At 37.3% G+C, this 16,422-nt stretch overlaps 1 protein-coding gene across 3 annotated transcripts in view; it reads left to right on the plus strand.

The window, feature by feature from the left end:
- The window catches only part of LOC105831718 (acetylcholine receptor subunit alpha-like 1), a 210,755-nt gene that overhangs the window by 40,814 nt on the left and 153,519 nt on the right, over positions 1-16,422 (plus strand). For all 3 annotated transcript variants that reach the window (XM_036288749.1, XM_036288748.1, XM_036288750.1), the window contains one exon: positions 13,252-13,527. In XM_036288749.1, coding sequence (XP_036144642.1) covers positions 13,270-13,527 — 258 coding nt within the window. In that variant the 5' untranslated portion in view covers positions 13,252-13,269. The remainder of the gene's footprint in view (positions 1-13,251; positions 13,528-16,422) is intronic.

Genomic DNA, 16,422 nt, shown 5'->3' on the forward strand with positions numbered 1-16,422 from the left:
AGCGTAGTTCGTTACGTGCGCTCGAAAACGAGGCGGTCCTCAAAAATTGTAGCCGGTCAGCTTGTTGCCAATAAATTACGATGATTATATCGACCGGAGAGCCGTCGCTAATGACGAGTGAGCCGTAATAATTCCAGGATATTACGTCGAACAGTCGATAACGAGCGATATTTCAATATACGCTCACCGTTCACTTATTACCGCTTCGAGTAATCGGTGCTTACCTGTACGTACGTCGCTAATGCTATTACGAATGCGTTTTACAAATTCCAGTTGCGTTTGCAACTGGGCGCGATGTTAGGATGATTTTCTGGCGCTGTTGGTACCAGTATAATCTAGCGATTAATTGGGTGGACTAAATCAAAATCCTGTTTGATCAATTAGAGAAACCATACAAGCGATTTATTAGTCAGTTAACTTCATGTTTGCGAATGGATTGTTGCGCCTCAAGTTCTTAACTGCTGTACATCGATGGGCATGCAACTGCGGCCGATGCATTTGTATTTAAATATATTTGTTACAGTTAGTCAAGCAAGCATGATATTGTCACGATACTGTAATATTATTTAATAACAGATTGTTTAATAACTAATATGCAATTTTGTTAGAGTTAATGAATTTGATGATTTGCAGTTAATTTCATATAAATTATTAACTTGATAGTAAAGAAAAAGGAATAACTTATACGCATTTTATTTAAATTTTTGCTCAATATTAAATTAGAGCATGTTTCTACACTTGAAAACGAAGGACAGTAATTCCAAAATTATCGGTTTATGGGATTTATTTTGTTATAATTGGAACAGATTCCGATTACAGAATTAAATAAGTTTAATTAAAGCTTTCAAATATGATTATTTAAAAATAATACAGCAATTTAGCAAATTTGTTAATAATAGAATAACTATAATTTTTATTCTTTTAACTAGCTTTAAAAAATGCACTACACTTATTTACTTTGATTTATTTTAATGTTATGTTTCTTATACTTTTAAAGCATTCTCTCTCTCTCTCTCTCTCTCTCTCTCTCTTCCCCCCCTCCTTTCCTCGCTCTCTTTTTTCTATCTTGTTAGGTGTTTTTAACGTATCGTAAAAGAGGTTATTAGATTGCATTAACTTAACGCACTAGCTTCTTCACGGTAAATGAAACAAGCACTTCTTATACCGTTTTGCTTGTGTGTTGAATACGCGTATCTGTCCTCACCGCCGCAGCGGCGGAAGCTAGGGCGGTGGCTCCACCCCACCGTGACCGAGCCACCCCGGCACGAAGAGGTGAATAATTTTAACCAAGTGCACTCGAGCTGCGGCAGCTTGTCAGTTCGCGCGGCCATGTTTCGCGGTACGCCCAATGTCTATGCTCGACGATCAAATGGGTTAATGTTTTGAGAGCTACGAATGTGTCTCTAAAAAGACTACTCAAGTCGGTCGAGAACTTTTTCAGAGATAGAATTAATGCCTTTCGCTGTCAGAATTTGATTAGAGACATGATACGGAATCGCGAATTATTAAACTGAGCCGGTTATGTTTATTTAAAAAATACGTGTGAATGTATATAGCATGCAATGAAAGCCAACGCAGAAAAGACTAAAATTTAGAAACACAATTTAGAAATAAAACCTGTCAAAGCCTCATAAAACTTTTTGTTCGCGTAAAACGAGTTTATTGGTTGTACTTAAAAAAATTATATAACTCTGTAGTTGGTCCAGAAAAGAAAACAAGCGATGCTTGGAACGCTCTTTCTGTGTGCGTTCACATAGTCACGTAACGCCGTTATCATGCTTCGGTAGAAAAAAAGTATTTGCAAGGAGTTTCCATATAAACTCGTTGTCAGAGGGTACTTCCTGGCGATTAAACTTCGTTGGTACACAATGGTTGACTGAATTGCATTGGAAAAAAAGCGAGAGAAAAGTCGAGGTAGAAGGAGGAGGGATGGAGCGGGATGGAAACCGGTCGGATTACACGTGGCCGGCGAGGATTTATCGATGAGTTGAGATTAAGGCTCGCCCGCAAGTGGGAGCAAAGTAAAAAATTCTCCAGCCGGCGCGCATCGATCGACGATGAATCGGGAGAGCGATCGGGCGTGTCATACGAACGACGTCGCTGTTAATTGTTGCCTGTCGATGTGCAACGACTGTAGTCAACTGCCGTAAGATTTATTCTTGCGCGTGTGCTCCCTCGTTATATCGGCGACGGTAGAATGAAACCCGATTTTGAGAGCGATCCAGCCGCCCGAGCCCGCGTTACCCAGGATGTTTCGCTAGGATTAGTTCGCTCTCGACATTTCTATTCTCGTATTCCGCACGAAGTATTTTGTTTATCTCGCTATGCTATTATTTATAATAAAATTAAAGAGCTTCTGTTGGGGAATCCGTTTTATGGAGAAGTTAGTTTAGATTGTATTTCTTCATTATTGAGTTTAATTCAAATTCCTAATAAGGGAAAAAGTCAGATTAAATCAACGTTGCACTGAAACTTTAGATTTCAATGTATTCGCTAATGCTTATTAAAAATAATAACAAATAGGTGAGAATTTATGCGATAGCCTTAAAGTTATGTATTTATTAAATCTATTGTCTGAATGAATAAACTCTTGAAGAATAAATTTTCGTTTATAAGATAAAGTTACAAATATCGTAAAGTTACAAGTGCTAATTAAATTGACGGTGATTGAAGTTTCCACCTAGTACGCTATTTAATATGGTCGAGCCCGATAGCGCCAAGTGCCGATTTATATGCATAGAGAATTGATGCCATCAAACGGGATGTTTGCAGACGATAAGCATTAAAAGACTTTCATCGTTGCTTCAGAGATAGCGATTTTAATAAACTTTGTTACGCTTGGAAACGTGAGGTCGTTGCTTGCAAAATGCGCTTTCAAAGAGGTTGGTGTTTAAGTTAGTCAAAGCTATGCTCTTTTCGTTATCGTGAATCTATCCAAATGAAACAATATGCATACAAAACGGCAATAAACATTCTAACAATAAAAAAACAATGATATTATCACATAACGTTCCGTGGAAATATAATTTAACGGATTTTTTATACAATTAAAGTTACCCGGATTTTATACAATCAAAGGTACACGCATTTTATTCTATATTTTTATTATTTTTATATACCTATATAAAACACAAATCACATACATGTATATGTATAAGCGACGTTAATATTTTCCAAATTATCTCTATTGTTAATATCATAAATTCTTAATTTTATTTAAATGTAAAATATGTGACAAATGAATTATTTAAGAGATAGCTAATGAATTTTACATAAAAATAATTTAGAAATATTTTGTTATAATTAGCACTCTATTAATGATGATACGAAATCTTTTCGAAGTGAAAACTTTTTGAACTGAATTACGAATTACTCTTTCGGAATTAATTTTGTGTAATGAAAGTTGAATTCTATGCCCTATCTATACCTATCTTAACGTGGAATAAACTGCACTCCGTTAACGATGCGAATTTTCCTTACGGCACCAGCAAAGGGTAGTGCTCGAAAGGCCGAGTTTTTTGAATGGAGCCTTTTCCTGTACGATCACGGCTGCTTGTTCAACGGCGCCTCTCAGACACAGCCACTAATTTGCTGGATGAAAAACTCGCGTGTTATTAAGCTACGTCACTTAATTGGGTTAATGAGGCGATGGACTCACCGCAATGAAATGACCCGCGTTATTTCAAGAGTTGGCGCGTCGGGAAATTCATTAGGAAAATCCTTAGACTTTCTATAAAAGTTCAGCCACTTGGAAAACTTGTATGGCTGGATATAAACAATCGACATTCATAAATAATGAATAAATTTTTAATTTAATATTGAATATGTTAGTTTCTATTTCTTAAATAAATTCTTGATTGAACGCGTCTTTATCGTCTTGTTATTAAAAAATTGACTTTAATATTTTGAGTTTTCTTAATAGACCCAATAATGACTTATATAATTTACCATTTATAAAGACATAAAAAATATTTCTTTCATTGAAGCTATTTGTTTTTATTATTAGCAATAATTTACCACTAAATTTTGTAATTTGTTGGTTTGATGCGTGCCATTTTTTGTTACATTGATTACTGCAATACTGATGAAAGGATAAATAATAAAATATAACTTTTTGCAGTAATTGCTCTCATCGATATTATTATTATGCTTTTTTAACTCGCTTTATACTCTTTGCCCGCGCCGCCATTACAACAAATGGCTGACGCGATGAAAATGTTAAAATGTACACATTTGTTTCCATACGTACGCGTTGGGAGGTGCTGAAATACCTTTCGCCGGATATACTGTGCGTCACACGGTTGCAAAGTCGATATTTCAGGGTTGAAACCTAAACACGGTTAAAGGACGGTTTGCCACTTCGGCGCTTTACCGCAGGAGCAGTTCGAAATGCTCCAAATTTACGATTTCCGTTGCCTGGAATCGCTCGGTTCGAAGTTCGTGCTGTGGCGACAATAAATCAGCATTGCATTGTATATGGCACTTTGAATACGCGATGTCAGTATTTTGGGTACGTGAAAGCAGAATGATTTTCGTGAAGAGCATTATTCTCGTATTGACAAAGAGAGGATAAGACACCACTTTTCAAAATTATTTTAACTATCTCAAAATTAGTAGATATAAAAGCACACAAAATTGATATTTTACACTTTATCGCATGATTAATTATGAAATTGTATCTTTTTGTTTGTATATATTACAAACACATTTAATCTAAATTTTTGATGATTAGAGGAAAATTTATATGTGTTGATATACTTGTTATACATTTTATTTTTGCAAAAAAACGTATTTCTTTCAATTAGTTATTGAACGAGTTTACAGAATTTGAATTTAGTGAGCTGTCGATTTTTTTTTCAATTCGTCCGCATAATATAAACAATCAAACGTATTCATATTCGATTGTGACAGCAACGAAAACGGAAACGGGAGGATTTGCATGATGTATGTATGTGGATATACGAGAAGAGAATCGATACAGGGACGAGGGAGGATGGGATAGATAGATCGTCGGACTCGTACAAAAGACATTGCGACAGTCTCATGGCAATTTATATCAGATTGACGTTCTCGAAAACGTGGCGTTTCGTTTCTTATTGTAGTGCCATCGTCTATGTAGTATATACAGAACGCCGTCTTGAATTAGTTTATCCATATGGATCACGATTGTCGGTTCGTATCGGCGTGAGGATCTCATAGATCACCAGGATTGCTTTCCCATTGTGTTCTTCGTATGGACCGCGCGATTCCTTCTTCCCCTGCTCTCTCCTCCACTTTGCATCTCAATGCTTCACCCTTTCCGTTTTCAGTCATTCTGCCAACCACCGACACACCACCCACACCCCGAGCCGTTCCTTATTGAATTACCCTACATTCGACGGGCGGGCATCCCTCTTTCGCGATACCTGGCGCCTAAGTGCTCCTGTCGGTTTTAACTTGGCGCCATTTACCGCGCGGGATTCTTACTAAACTGGCACTATAAAAGAGAAAAAGAGACTGTACCGTATTATATCACTACATTCTATAAATTGCAAACAGATAGCATTTCGGTATAAACTGTAGGGGCACCGCGGAGAGAGAATATTACGTTTGCATTAATGTTGCCGGTTCGAAATCTTAATAGGAAACTGAAACGTTTATAATTCAGTGCCGTACAACAAATAACAGTGTAGCATGAAATCTTGGCTGGAAGGAAATTTGATTAAATTTGCAGTCAGTTATCCTAGTTCGTGGAGGATAACGATATATAATATAATAGGCTTAACCTGGGCCGTTTCCGGGGTTTTCGGCACTCTTCTTTTAAAATTTAATTCTAAGTCGACCGTACTTTGAAAGAATTTTAATTCGAGGACTAGTAGTTACAAACGTGTTCAACAGTATTAAAATATCATGGAAAAGAGGACAGTTAAATTTTGGTTCAAGTTGCTGTCAAATTTACAAAATAATCCATAGCAGGAAAAACCATGTAACAGCGAATTGCGTACAGTGTGTTGCAACAATATCAAATTAATATGAAATATCGCGTGTCCGACAATAACAGATGTGTGCCACGTATTCGTGAATATTCAGCTCGGAAAATATTAGCAATATCCAGGACTACGAAGACGATACGGAAAAATTTTGTTTCTTTTTTCCTACTGCTGTAGACGTGCGACGAGCCACTCCCGCGTCGTTATTCGCGCGAAACTGTCCGCGTTCAGTAACAGCCGCGCCATTTGAATAATTACGAGCCATAAAGCGCAGTATTTGTCACTTCGTACGCTAAATTGCAACAGCAATCGTTGTCGTGCAGATGAGAGAGAGAGAGAGAGGGAGAGAGCTGAATTTCGTAGCGAGCGGGGAAAAATCACGGACGACATATAACACAGCGGTCTTCTCTGTCGTTTTCTCCCCTTCTCTTTTCTTCTTTTTCTCTCTCTCTCTCTCTTTCTCTTTTAACTTTGATTAACGGTGCGCGAGTATGATCGTCGGCGCGCTGTTTCCAAATGGCAAAGAACGAATTTACATCGCGCGGCAATCCATTTTCGACAGCTCGCCCGAGAACGTATGGCCATGAGTATTTGCAACGTGCGCCGTAATATCGAAGCAACGGCAACCGATTGATTTTTCGATACCCGGGCACATAAACGCAAGATACCGACAGATACAAACGTGCCTTGTATATGAGTCCTTTAGCCAAATCAGCACTGTACGCGCCAACAGAGATGTTTTAATCGAAAATTTATCGGCTATGGGAATCTAGTAATAATTCATAATCTTTTCTCGTACGGGGCGCTTGGTTATATATCTTTGTAATTAAATACATTACACTCTGTTAGATTTAATCCCATTTCTGCCATGCCGGTTAACGACACCGCGCGTAATATTTTTACCAAAACTAATCGAACCTTCGGACTAATGTACGTGCGCGCGATAGTTTAGCCCGGCGTCAGGGCGTGTACCACCGTCTGAAAATTTCTCTCGGCGCGACGCGTCGCGGCGTGTACGGTTATAGCTTCATAGATAGTTATAGCTATCGTTATAACTTCGCAGACAGTTGCGCGGTTATTCGTTGGCTGCGATTTACGAGTGACGAGCACATCATCGATCCCGAGCGGCATCGCGTCGGGCGACTGAAGCGTATAGAGTGTTATGTGCAGTCCGCCGCCGGCATCGCGGTGCAATTCATTTTCCGCCGATTTATCCGGAAAGCCGTTGATGCCGAGAAGACTCGCGAGGCGGAGGCGCGAGGGGTTCACGGGACAATTGATTTCTTTCCTATCGCCAGCGTCAAGCCCCGCGTTGCCGCGCGCGTCAAGGGTTACACGATCCATAACCCGCCCGGCACGGTCAGAAACGACTTGGAGGTGGGGCGCCGTAAATTCTCAGGGAGCGCTTTAAATTAAGCCACGTCTCGTCGACTAAAGAGAGGTATATACGATGTTATAAAATGGCGAAAAACCGGCAGCAACACCGGGTGTTGATTTTATTGTCAGTCCAGCTGTCCCATCGATCTTCGCGTCGCTCTTTCTTCTCGTTTTTACGTTTTCTACAGATGTATACGTGTTCTCCGTGCTGAAAATAAGTTTATTCCATTTACAAGGTATAATTTTATGTAACGTAGAAATTGGTTTTATGTCTAAAAGTGTGACAATAAAATTATCAACGTGAACTTGAAATATTGTGTCTTTATTTGAAGTTGGTAGGTTTTTAAATAGTGAATGAATGAATGAGAGATGCAGTGAATTATTATTCAATTATATTTCTACATATTTAAAAAAAAAAGTCGCTGTTATTTCATGTCAATTCAGTATAAATATTCAAAATACGAAATGACAAATGTACGTGTTTGATTTATCAGACTTTAACAGAGTATGTGTGTGTGTGTGTGGGGAGGGGGAAGAGAGAGACTGTATGTTCTGAAATTTTATAGTATCTCTGTGTATTAAACTTTGTCAATTTTTTTCCTGATGCATATCAAATAGCATATGCTATATTCCATGAAATGCCGAAAATATGCATCATATATGTTTTGCGTATATGAAAAAACACGAGAATAAAATTATATAACAGATTGGAAATCTTCCATAAAAAGAAAAACTTCTGGTAACAGCTCATTATTATTGCTCAAGTTTTTATTGATGATATAATTTTAATTATTCTTTCTTTATATATATTTATTTTATATATATATATATATATATATATATATATATATATATATATACATATACACACGTATGAATGAATGTATTATTTAACAATCTGTCAAGTATTATCAATTCCACACACACACACACACACATTTATATTGGGAAATTTAATATTATCTTTAGATATTTTTTTCAATTCCATGATTTTCTTTGCATCGCAAGCAGCTCTCGCGTTTTCTCTTCATATCACGTGAGCCTCTATCCAATCATCTGTCTCTCGTTCCCGTTGATTCACCCAATAGGAAAGGAAATAGACAGCCGGTCCAGCTGATACTGTTCCGCTCCGGGTGCATAATAGTCTAGTTAGTAGGTGCAGTCGGTACCAGATTCGATTAGCCTCGTTACAGTGGCGCGCGTTGTGTGGCAGCTTTAAACGACAAAGCGATACGTTTGAGCTACGTAACATTACATTTTTTCTGTTTGCATAGCGGACGTGCTACGTGGAAAATAATAAATATAATTGCGAAATAATTATCACGATACGCAGTTTGCTCTAAATCGCATAGAAGATTTTTTTTTTTATTACGCTTTTTTTGTATCATGTTATCGATTGCTGCTGCTTTAAATAGACCTTGTTGATAACGAAGAGTACATTTTGTAAAAAAACATTCTATGAATTTTAATATTGTCAGTTTTTAATAATATTCAATGGCACACAACTGTAAAGGATGTACTTTTTTATTTTTATTTCTCGTTGCAATTTTGAATTACATTTAGAGTTAAAATAGTCAAAGCCAAGTTAATTATTATTACATAGATAAAATTAATTTCGATAAGAATAAGAGATCCCCGCCGAAATTTCCAAACATCTAGCTTTCGAATGTCGATAAAGGCACCGCAATGCCAATTTTGTGAGGGCAATAAATTATTACGCCGGCATACGCGGTTGGCAATACGTCATGCTGCCAGGTAGTTTAACGTCTCGTAGTGGACGGTAATATATTTTTTTCTACATCGATGCATGTCGCCCGTCTATATCGCCTGTCGTTAACCTGCTATGCAGATATCGTTTTCCATTCGGCAAACTTTTATGAATCGCTCGTAGTCTGTTGATCGTTATAACTTGCTCGCATGTAAAAGTTAGAGTTACAGGCTGACGCGAATGCCTAGGAAAAACGATGCCTCCGATCGAGGAAGACGTTCATAGATCGCGCAAAAACTTTTAACGCGTTTGCTTGGCCTCCTTCTCCCACGTGCCAATTTGTATCCTTCGAGTGGATAATGGCTCGCCATTCGTTTCTGATTGTACACGGACTGATGCATTTAACGTTATCGCTTGTAGCGGCTAAATTTTATTTACCGTTTATTTTAAAGCAAGTTTTCTTCGGCTTACATCCGCGTTCATCGCGTGGAACTTTTAGTTTTGCTGTACTATCGACAGCTAGATGACGTGTTTTTAAAGTCCGAGCTTGACGCAAATGCGGCTGACACAAATGTGATAATCTATTGGCAATTACGTGCTTTTTTCTCTTTTTTTATTTTTTAAACTATATTTATCTAACACCTTTTGTCTCATTTTTAACTCACACTTTGCGAGGACTACTCTGTATGTGCAATTTAATCCCGTATTGTAGAACATAACACGCTTTACAGAACTGTATTTCAAGAGGAAAATATAGTTGACGTTTTAGAATGTCTTACCTCTCAAAATATGTCTTGTTTTTTTATTTTCTAATAATCTACTTCAAATTTATTGTTATAAGTTTGTTAAAACAGAAATACTTTGTCAACATCTTACAATTAGTCATTATTTTTGGATTATATCGATATATTTGTAGATGTTTTATCAAACAGAAAGAACTCTTGATCATTCTGACGTCGATTACAATGATTCAAAATCGTGATAATTATTTTCTGATATTGGATCGAACACGGAGGAGAAAGATGGTTAAAGCTGCTTTATCCGGAGTGATGGATGCGGCGGTCATAGCTCATTATTGGTTCCATTATATTCGCTTCCTCAAGCCGCGTCCGCCCACTGACGGACAAGCTGTTCGATCGACCTGTCCTTTTATCGTATAACGAAACTGACCGTTGGTTATGGTATACCGCTATCGTCGATCAGAGATCCGTTCACGTACATGCCGTACACGTACAGTATCAAGGCAGTATCACGGGGCCTACGGTCAAATGTTAATGTAGGTAGACCCCAATGGTATCAACTGTCACGTAAGTGGTCACTCGGGAATAACCTGAATAATTAAAGTTGTGTCTCTCGATTAATGTGTATTAGATAGAACACGAAAAATATATTAGTGAGACATATTTAGAAAAAAAATAGAGACTTAAGAAAATTGATTTTGATATTTCTTTTGGAAAAAAAGGGACTACTATTAATAAAAAAAACTACATGCTTTTTTAGAAGGTGATAATGATCAATCACACTTATTCTGTGTATAAAAGCTTTTTAAAATAAATAATAATCTTACAACCTTGTAAATTCTAAATTTGATAATTTTTTTTTCAAAAATTTACATTTTTAAAAATGTTTTTTATATATACGTATATACGAAACGCAACATAAACAGAAAAAATATATAAAACAAAATTAATAATAATAAATTAAAAAGAGATACCTAAAAATTGTGGCTTATTAGCACAGTCGCCTATTTCTCTCGAAAATTTTGATAAAATATAGTTTAGAACGTGTTTGAGAACTCTCTTTGTCGCTTTACTAAGAAGAAGAGCATCAGAGCGCGAGAAGTTGCCTTAATACGATGAAGTAGTCCTTCGAGGCATACGGTTATGCTGATAATAGCGAGGTAGGCGAGGTAGGTCAGCAAAGAAGCGATAAAACTTCCTCGAGAGGTTCTTCCCTCTTCTGCTTTTCTGCGACACAACAATGCCGTTCAAGCCTCTCTAGGCGGTTACGTTCCTCACCATGAGTAGTAAATGACTTGATCTGACAGTGCCCATGTCTTACGATGGACGGCGACTTGCTCGAAAAAAGTTGACATCATTTGGGTACTAGAGAGAATCGACACACATGTAATTATCGCGAAGAAATACAGTTTCCAATCGCGCGGCCTGCTTCCCTTTAAACACTTTAAATGTGGTACATGAAATATTTCGGGTCGCTGCCAGGTCGAATTTTTCTTTCCGCGCTGCGCCGAGTTCGAGCGAGCAGCTTGTATTGGCCTTTCCGTTGCAGAACAATCGCATGCGGTTTATCGCGCGCTCTCGCAATTAACTGGCGCTGTGAATTTAATGCGTTCGACAGCCTGGCGAGTAATTGGTTTATTCCATCATGACGTTTGCACTGGTAAAATTAAATTATCAATGAAGCATTATATTAATTTAACTAAATTGGATTTATATAGAGTATTTTTTAAATCGTTAATACTTAAGGAATGTTCATAATAGGGATATACAAACGTTTTCTGAGCTTCTCGAAAGTAGATCTATATGGATTTCTCAACGAATAAAATTATTCTGAGTAATGTGATTAATTATATTTTTCCGAACATAATCCGTTATTTGAGAACACGCAATTGCTTTTAATACTAACAATAAATAGCACATAGCTGGTATATAATAAAAAACAAGGATTGTTCATTAAATATTTAGGTAATCCATCATCCGATTTGCATTTTACAGCATGACGTTAACTGTAATACCACAATTGTATATTATATACGAGAATATCTAAAATCAATTGTAAGTTAAAAATAGCACACTTAAGAATAGAAGTGGACAACTACATAAGTTTAGCGCGTGGACTAATAGTCGATAACCGTGATACGTCAGTTCGATAAATAATAGAAAATGCTAGCTGCAAATACATAGCAGGAATGCCAATGAACAAATGAACTCAAAAGCGGATACGCTATGATTTTATTTTTTATGGTACAGTATTTTAATTCTGTTGCGTTAACAGTTTGTTATTTCCCTGAATAACCCGGTTTACGATTAAATCTGCATTATAACGATTAATTAAAATTTTCAGGTACTCGCGAATTATCCGTATCTTATTTTTCGTAGCAGCACGATCTCGAGCGTGCATAGCGTGGACTGCAAAGTCGTTTTGGTTCTTGTTCCAAGTAAGATTTATACGCGCTCGTAAAAGAACTTTTCTCGGAATTGGTTTTGTTTCTTTTTGCCGATACAATTTTCTTTGTCTCAGAGAAGGTGTGTCGTGAAATTCATTGCGTATAATCATCTATCATTGCGAGTGATGTCGTCTAATCATAATTTACGGCACGTATATGATTTTTCCTCTAGATAATTCGTTTTCCAAATTTCATTAATTTTGGATGATGACTTATCGTAAGCTTTGCAATACGACTGTCAAACTGCGAAACTTACATTTTAAGCAAAATTTATGTTTCTCCATGAAATTGTCCTTTTGAATTTGCTGTCCATCGAGATTTTATACGAAATGGCCATTTCTTAAATTATTGCAGTGAAAGTTTTTACTGAAGAAATGTTCCGCTCGCTTATAAATCGTACTCGTAAATTTTTCTATTTTCTTTCGAAACGACTCCAAAGTAGAACAACTGTTTAAAATAAAAAACAAATTAAATTATCATTCTTTTTTTTTACTTACATGTAGTTTCTAATTTAATAGTTAAATATATACAGTGTTCGTTTTTCATTTAATAGCTTGCTTTATTATGCAGTCTGATGTTTTGCTACATTAAAAGGATCTTTTATAATAATAGATTTTATGATATGTGATTCGAAATAATAAGTATATATTTGTGTTTTAATGTTTACATGAATTTTAATTAAACGTTAAATATTATTTGATCGCGAAGCGTTATTTCTGTCTCATTTGACAGGAGAATGTTTCATTAGTACCACATTTTCTAATTACCTCTGACTTTATTTCTACTTTGTGTGCGTAATGAGTTGTAAAGTCATCACCGGTCCTTTAATGTCGCAACACAAAATAGCCTTAAGATAATTGATGCTTGCGAGATGTGGATTCTGGCGTATACGTCAGAGAGATAGAGAGAAAGAGAATAAGAGAGAGAGAGAGAGCGAGAGAGAAGAGAGATATCAACGAACCCTGTACCGAGGCATGCATTACAAAGGAACGCGTAATTTATTGTTAAAGGGGTGGACAAGGCGTACGATGCTTAGGGATGCTTGGACGAACGACGGTGGGAAAGGCTGGTGGCGATGGTGGTCCAGGTTGGGCGGATTGCTGGCGATGGCGGCAGCCATATCCTGTCTCGTTGCCCCGTTTCCGGGCGCCTCGGCCAATCCGGAAGCGAAGCGTCTGTACGATGACCTGCTGTCGAACTACAACCGCCTCATTCGCCCTGTTGGCAACAACAGCGATCGCCTGACTGTCAAAATGGGACTACGCCTCTCCCAGCTTATCGAAGTTGTGAGTAGACCCCACTTAACCCTATTATCCTACCGCATGAATAGCGTTTATACTCTATATAGAGGGTTTGCGTCCTCGGGACGCACACCAGATATGTGAAGCAAGAGTCCTTGGTTGTGAAATAGTCCAACGTGTTTCATCGATTGGGCCGAGTCAGAGGGAACGATATCGGGATGTATTGTTTCGTTAACGAAGTCGGCAAAGCACCAGGTATTACGGGTAGTGATGGATTTTAAGCATGAATAAGAGCCGCACTTCATCCTCTTTTTCTTTTTATTTCTTTGCAATTTTTGCGTTAGTTAAAATGATAAAAATATTGGATTATATTTCAAATTGCGTTACGCGTTTAAATTACAAACGCGTGTTATCATGCATAATATTTTCTCTTACGAATACTGTGCTTTCGAAAGATGTGACAATTTTAAAAAATAATCTCTCCATAAACTCTAAAACTTAATAATTTGTAACGTACAATTCTGTGTCAGGTTTTAGTAAAGTATGCTTGCATTTCCTCTCAATTATATGACTTGCATTGTACTGCACTATACTATTTTCGCAATAGTGACGTGCGTGTATGATGCAAATTCGAAACAATGTAATGCTCGAGGCTCACTTTCAACTGTTATTAGAAGCTGCTAATTAGAAATTCTAGTTATCAATGTACATATTGTTAATTAAATTGATTAAACTGTTTACTTCATTTTAATGAGATTCATGGTATATGTTAAGGAATAAAATATTTCACAATCATTTACTCTTTTACTATCTATATTTCTCTTTTTTATTTATACATTTTCTGGTTACATACATTGTACGAAAAACAATTTATAACAAAACACGTTTTGTGTTCATAATGGTATCAAACTTAATTTATATAATAAACTAATTAGTAAAATAAGTATAAAATCAATGTATTAAATGTAATACATAAACAAACGTGAATTAAACGTAGTCAAAATCGAATGTACTGTGGTAAATAGATTGTAAAATAGACTTTTATTTTCTTGAAATTGCATACAGCGCGTTGCGGTTTTTCATCATAGTTTCGAATATTCATCTTGACATTTTCGTCCATTCGCAGTTGTACGATTATTATTTGTCTATCTAGAAAGATACTTGCGTTTGTAACGTATGTATGTGTGTGCGTATGCGGAATATGGATTCTGTACTAGATGACTGATAACGGTCGTCCGCGTACTTGCGGTGATAAGTTGGATTCCGGGAGTTCCTTTGCCGGAAACGGAACTAATTTACAAGCGAAGGGATTCGTGGCACTCGAGCTATTAATTGCCATAATCTGATCGTCAGTAATCAATCGCGTCTCGCGACGAGGAACGTTCGAAACTAAACATACACGTACGCACATACGTATACGCGGAGATGCACTTCTCGGTCGATCGATGTGTTAGAATTACGTTGATTGTCCCCGTTCCCCGCATTGTCTCCCCCGGTTATTACATTCGAGTTACATGCCTGCGATCCAAATTTCGGTGGTAATTGCCTCGATCATGGATCGCTATCGACTAATACATGCCTCAGTCTAAACCATAATTAATTTGTTATCGGCTGTTATCAACGCGCCTACTGTCGCACATTATCGACGTAGGATTTATATTATCAGTACCAAGATTCCATGCAATGTTGGTACTAATGATTATTGCATTCAAAAAGCAATAGGTGCTTGGATTCAAGAGATATTAAAAATTTAATGTTGCTGCTATTTAATGAATCAAATTAATTTTTGCTAAATTAAATTAATTTCTTTTCATTTTTCTTAACCCTTTTACACGCGCGCGCACACGCACGCGCACACACACACACACACACACACACACACACACACACACACACACACACACACACACACACACACACACACACACACACACACACACACGCGTGCGCGCGCGCGCGCGCACTTTATAATTATGAAAATGTAAATTAAGTCTATTTTTTGAAAATAATTTTCGATAAAGAAACGTGATTATTAGTGTCTAAATTTAATTTATGTCCACCACGTTTATTAAGAACATATCGTTTTTACTGTTACATTTTATCGTTTAAACATCAAATGAAAATTTCAACATTCTTGAACGCTTTCATACTCGTTGGCAATTTTAAACGAAAGCTTGTACAATTCCGCTTTTCGAAATCTCGTTATCGTTACGCGAATGCAATAATTGCCGAACGCGAAATCACCCGTTCAGTTTATAATGGTTGCCCGTCTACAATGTTTATGATTCACTCAAAACTATCGCACTTGGTTGTGGCACATGTAACTTTTCACTGACTGAAAGTCTCGTTGCGAGGCCAGTAAATAGTAATTACTGCAGCAGTACGCGCAACGAACTCGTTTGTTGTACATACATGCACATCCGTAGAATTGACAAAACGTCACGGCTGATCGGATTCCACTAGCGGAAAGATAGCGGGAAAAGTAACGAATGTGGACCTTTAGAGATCGCGTTATCTAAAGTCGCTATGCCGGAAGCGTCGATGTTTAATCGAGATTCGATCGATACTTAACGGATATCATCGGATATCACATCGCTTTCTGTTTCACGTGACGACACTTGCTATGCGACGGCCAACGCCCGCTTTTCACACCAGCGCGCAGCGGCTCAACAAAAGCTGCGAAATTCGATCGATAGTCAGAGAGGCTAACTAGCCGATTGTTTCTTCACATAAGTGGCTATACCAGTTTACCGCGAGTGAGAGAAACAGGAGTATACGGTGAAGAAAGGAAGTGAGAGCATTCATTTAATTGTCAGAGTTACATCTCAAAACTTCAAAAGTGTCGACTAACAATAGGTACTCTTCCGCATTGGCAAGTTTAGACGTACATTTGACACTGTAGCGAGTATATTCTTACGATCGTTATCGAAATTATTAGTT

This window comes from Monomorium pharaonis, chromosome 6 (genome assembly GCF_013373865.1).
Source record: "Monomorium pharaonis isolate MP-MQ-018 chromosome 6, ASM1337386v2, whole genome shotgun sequence".
Classification (NCBI taxonomy): domain Eukaryota; kingdom Metazoa; phylum Arthropoda; class Insecta; order Hymenoptera; family Formicidae; genus Monomorium; species Monomorium pharaonis.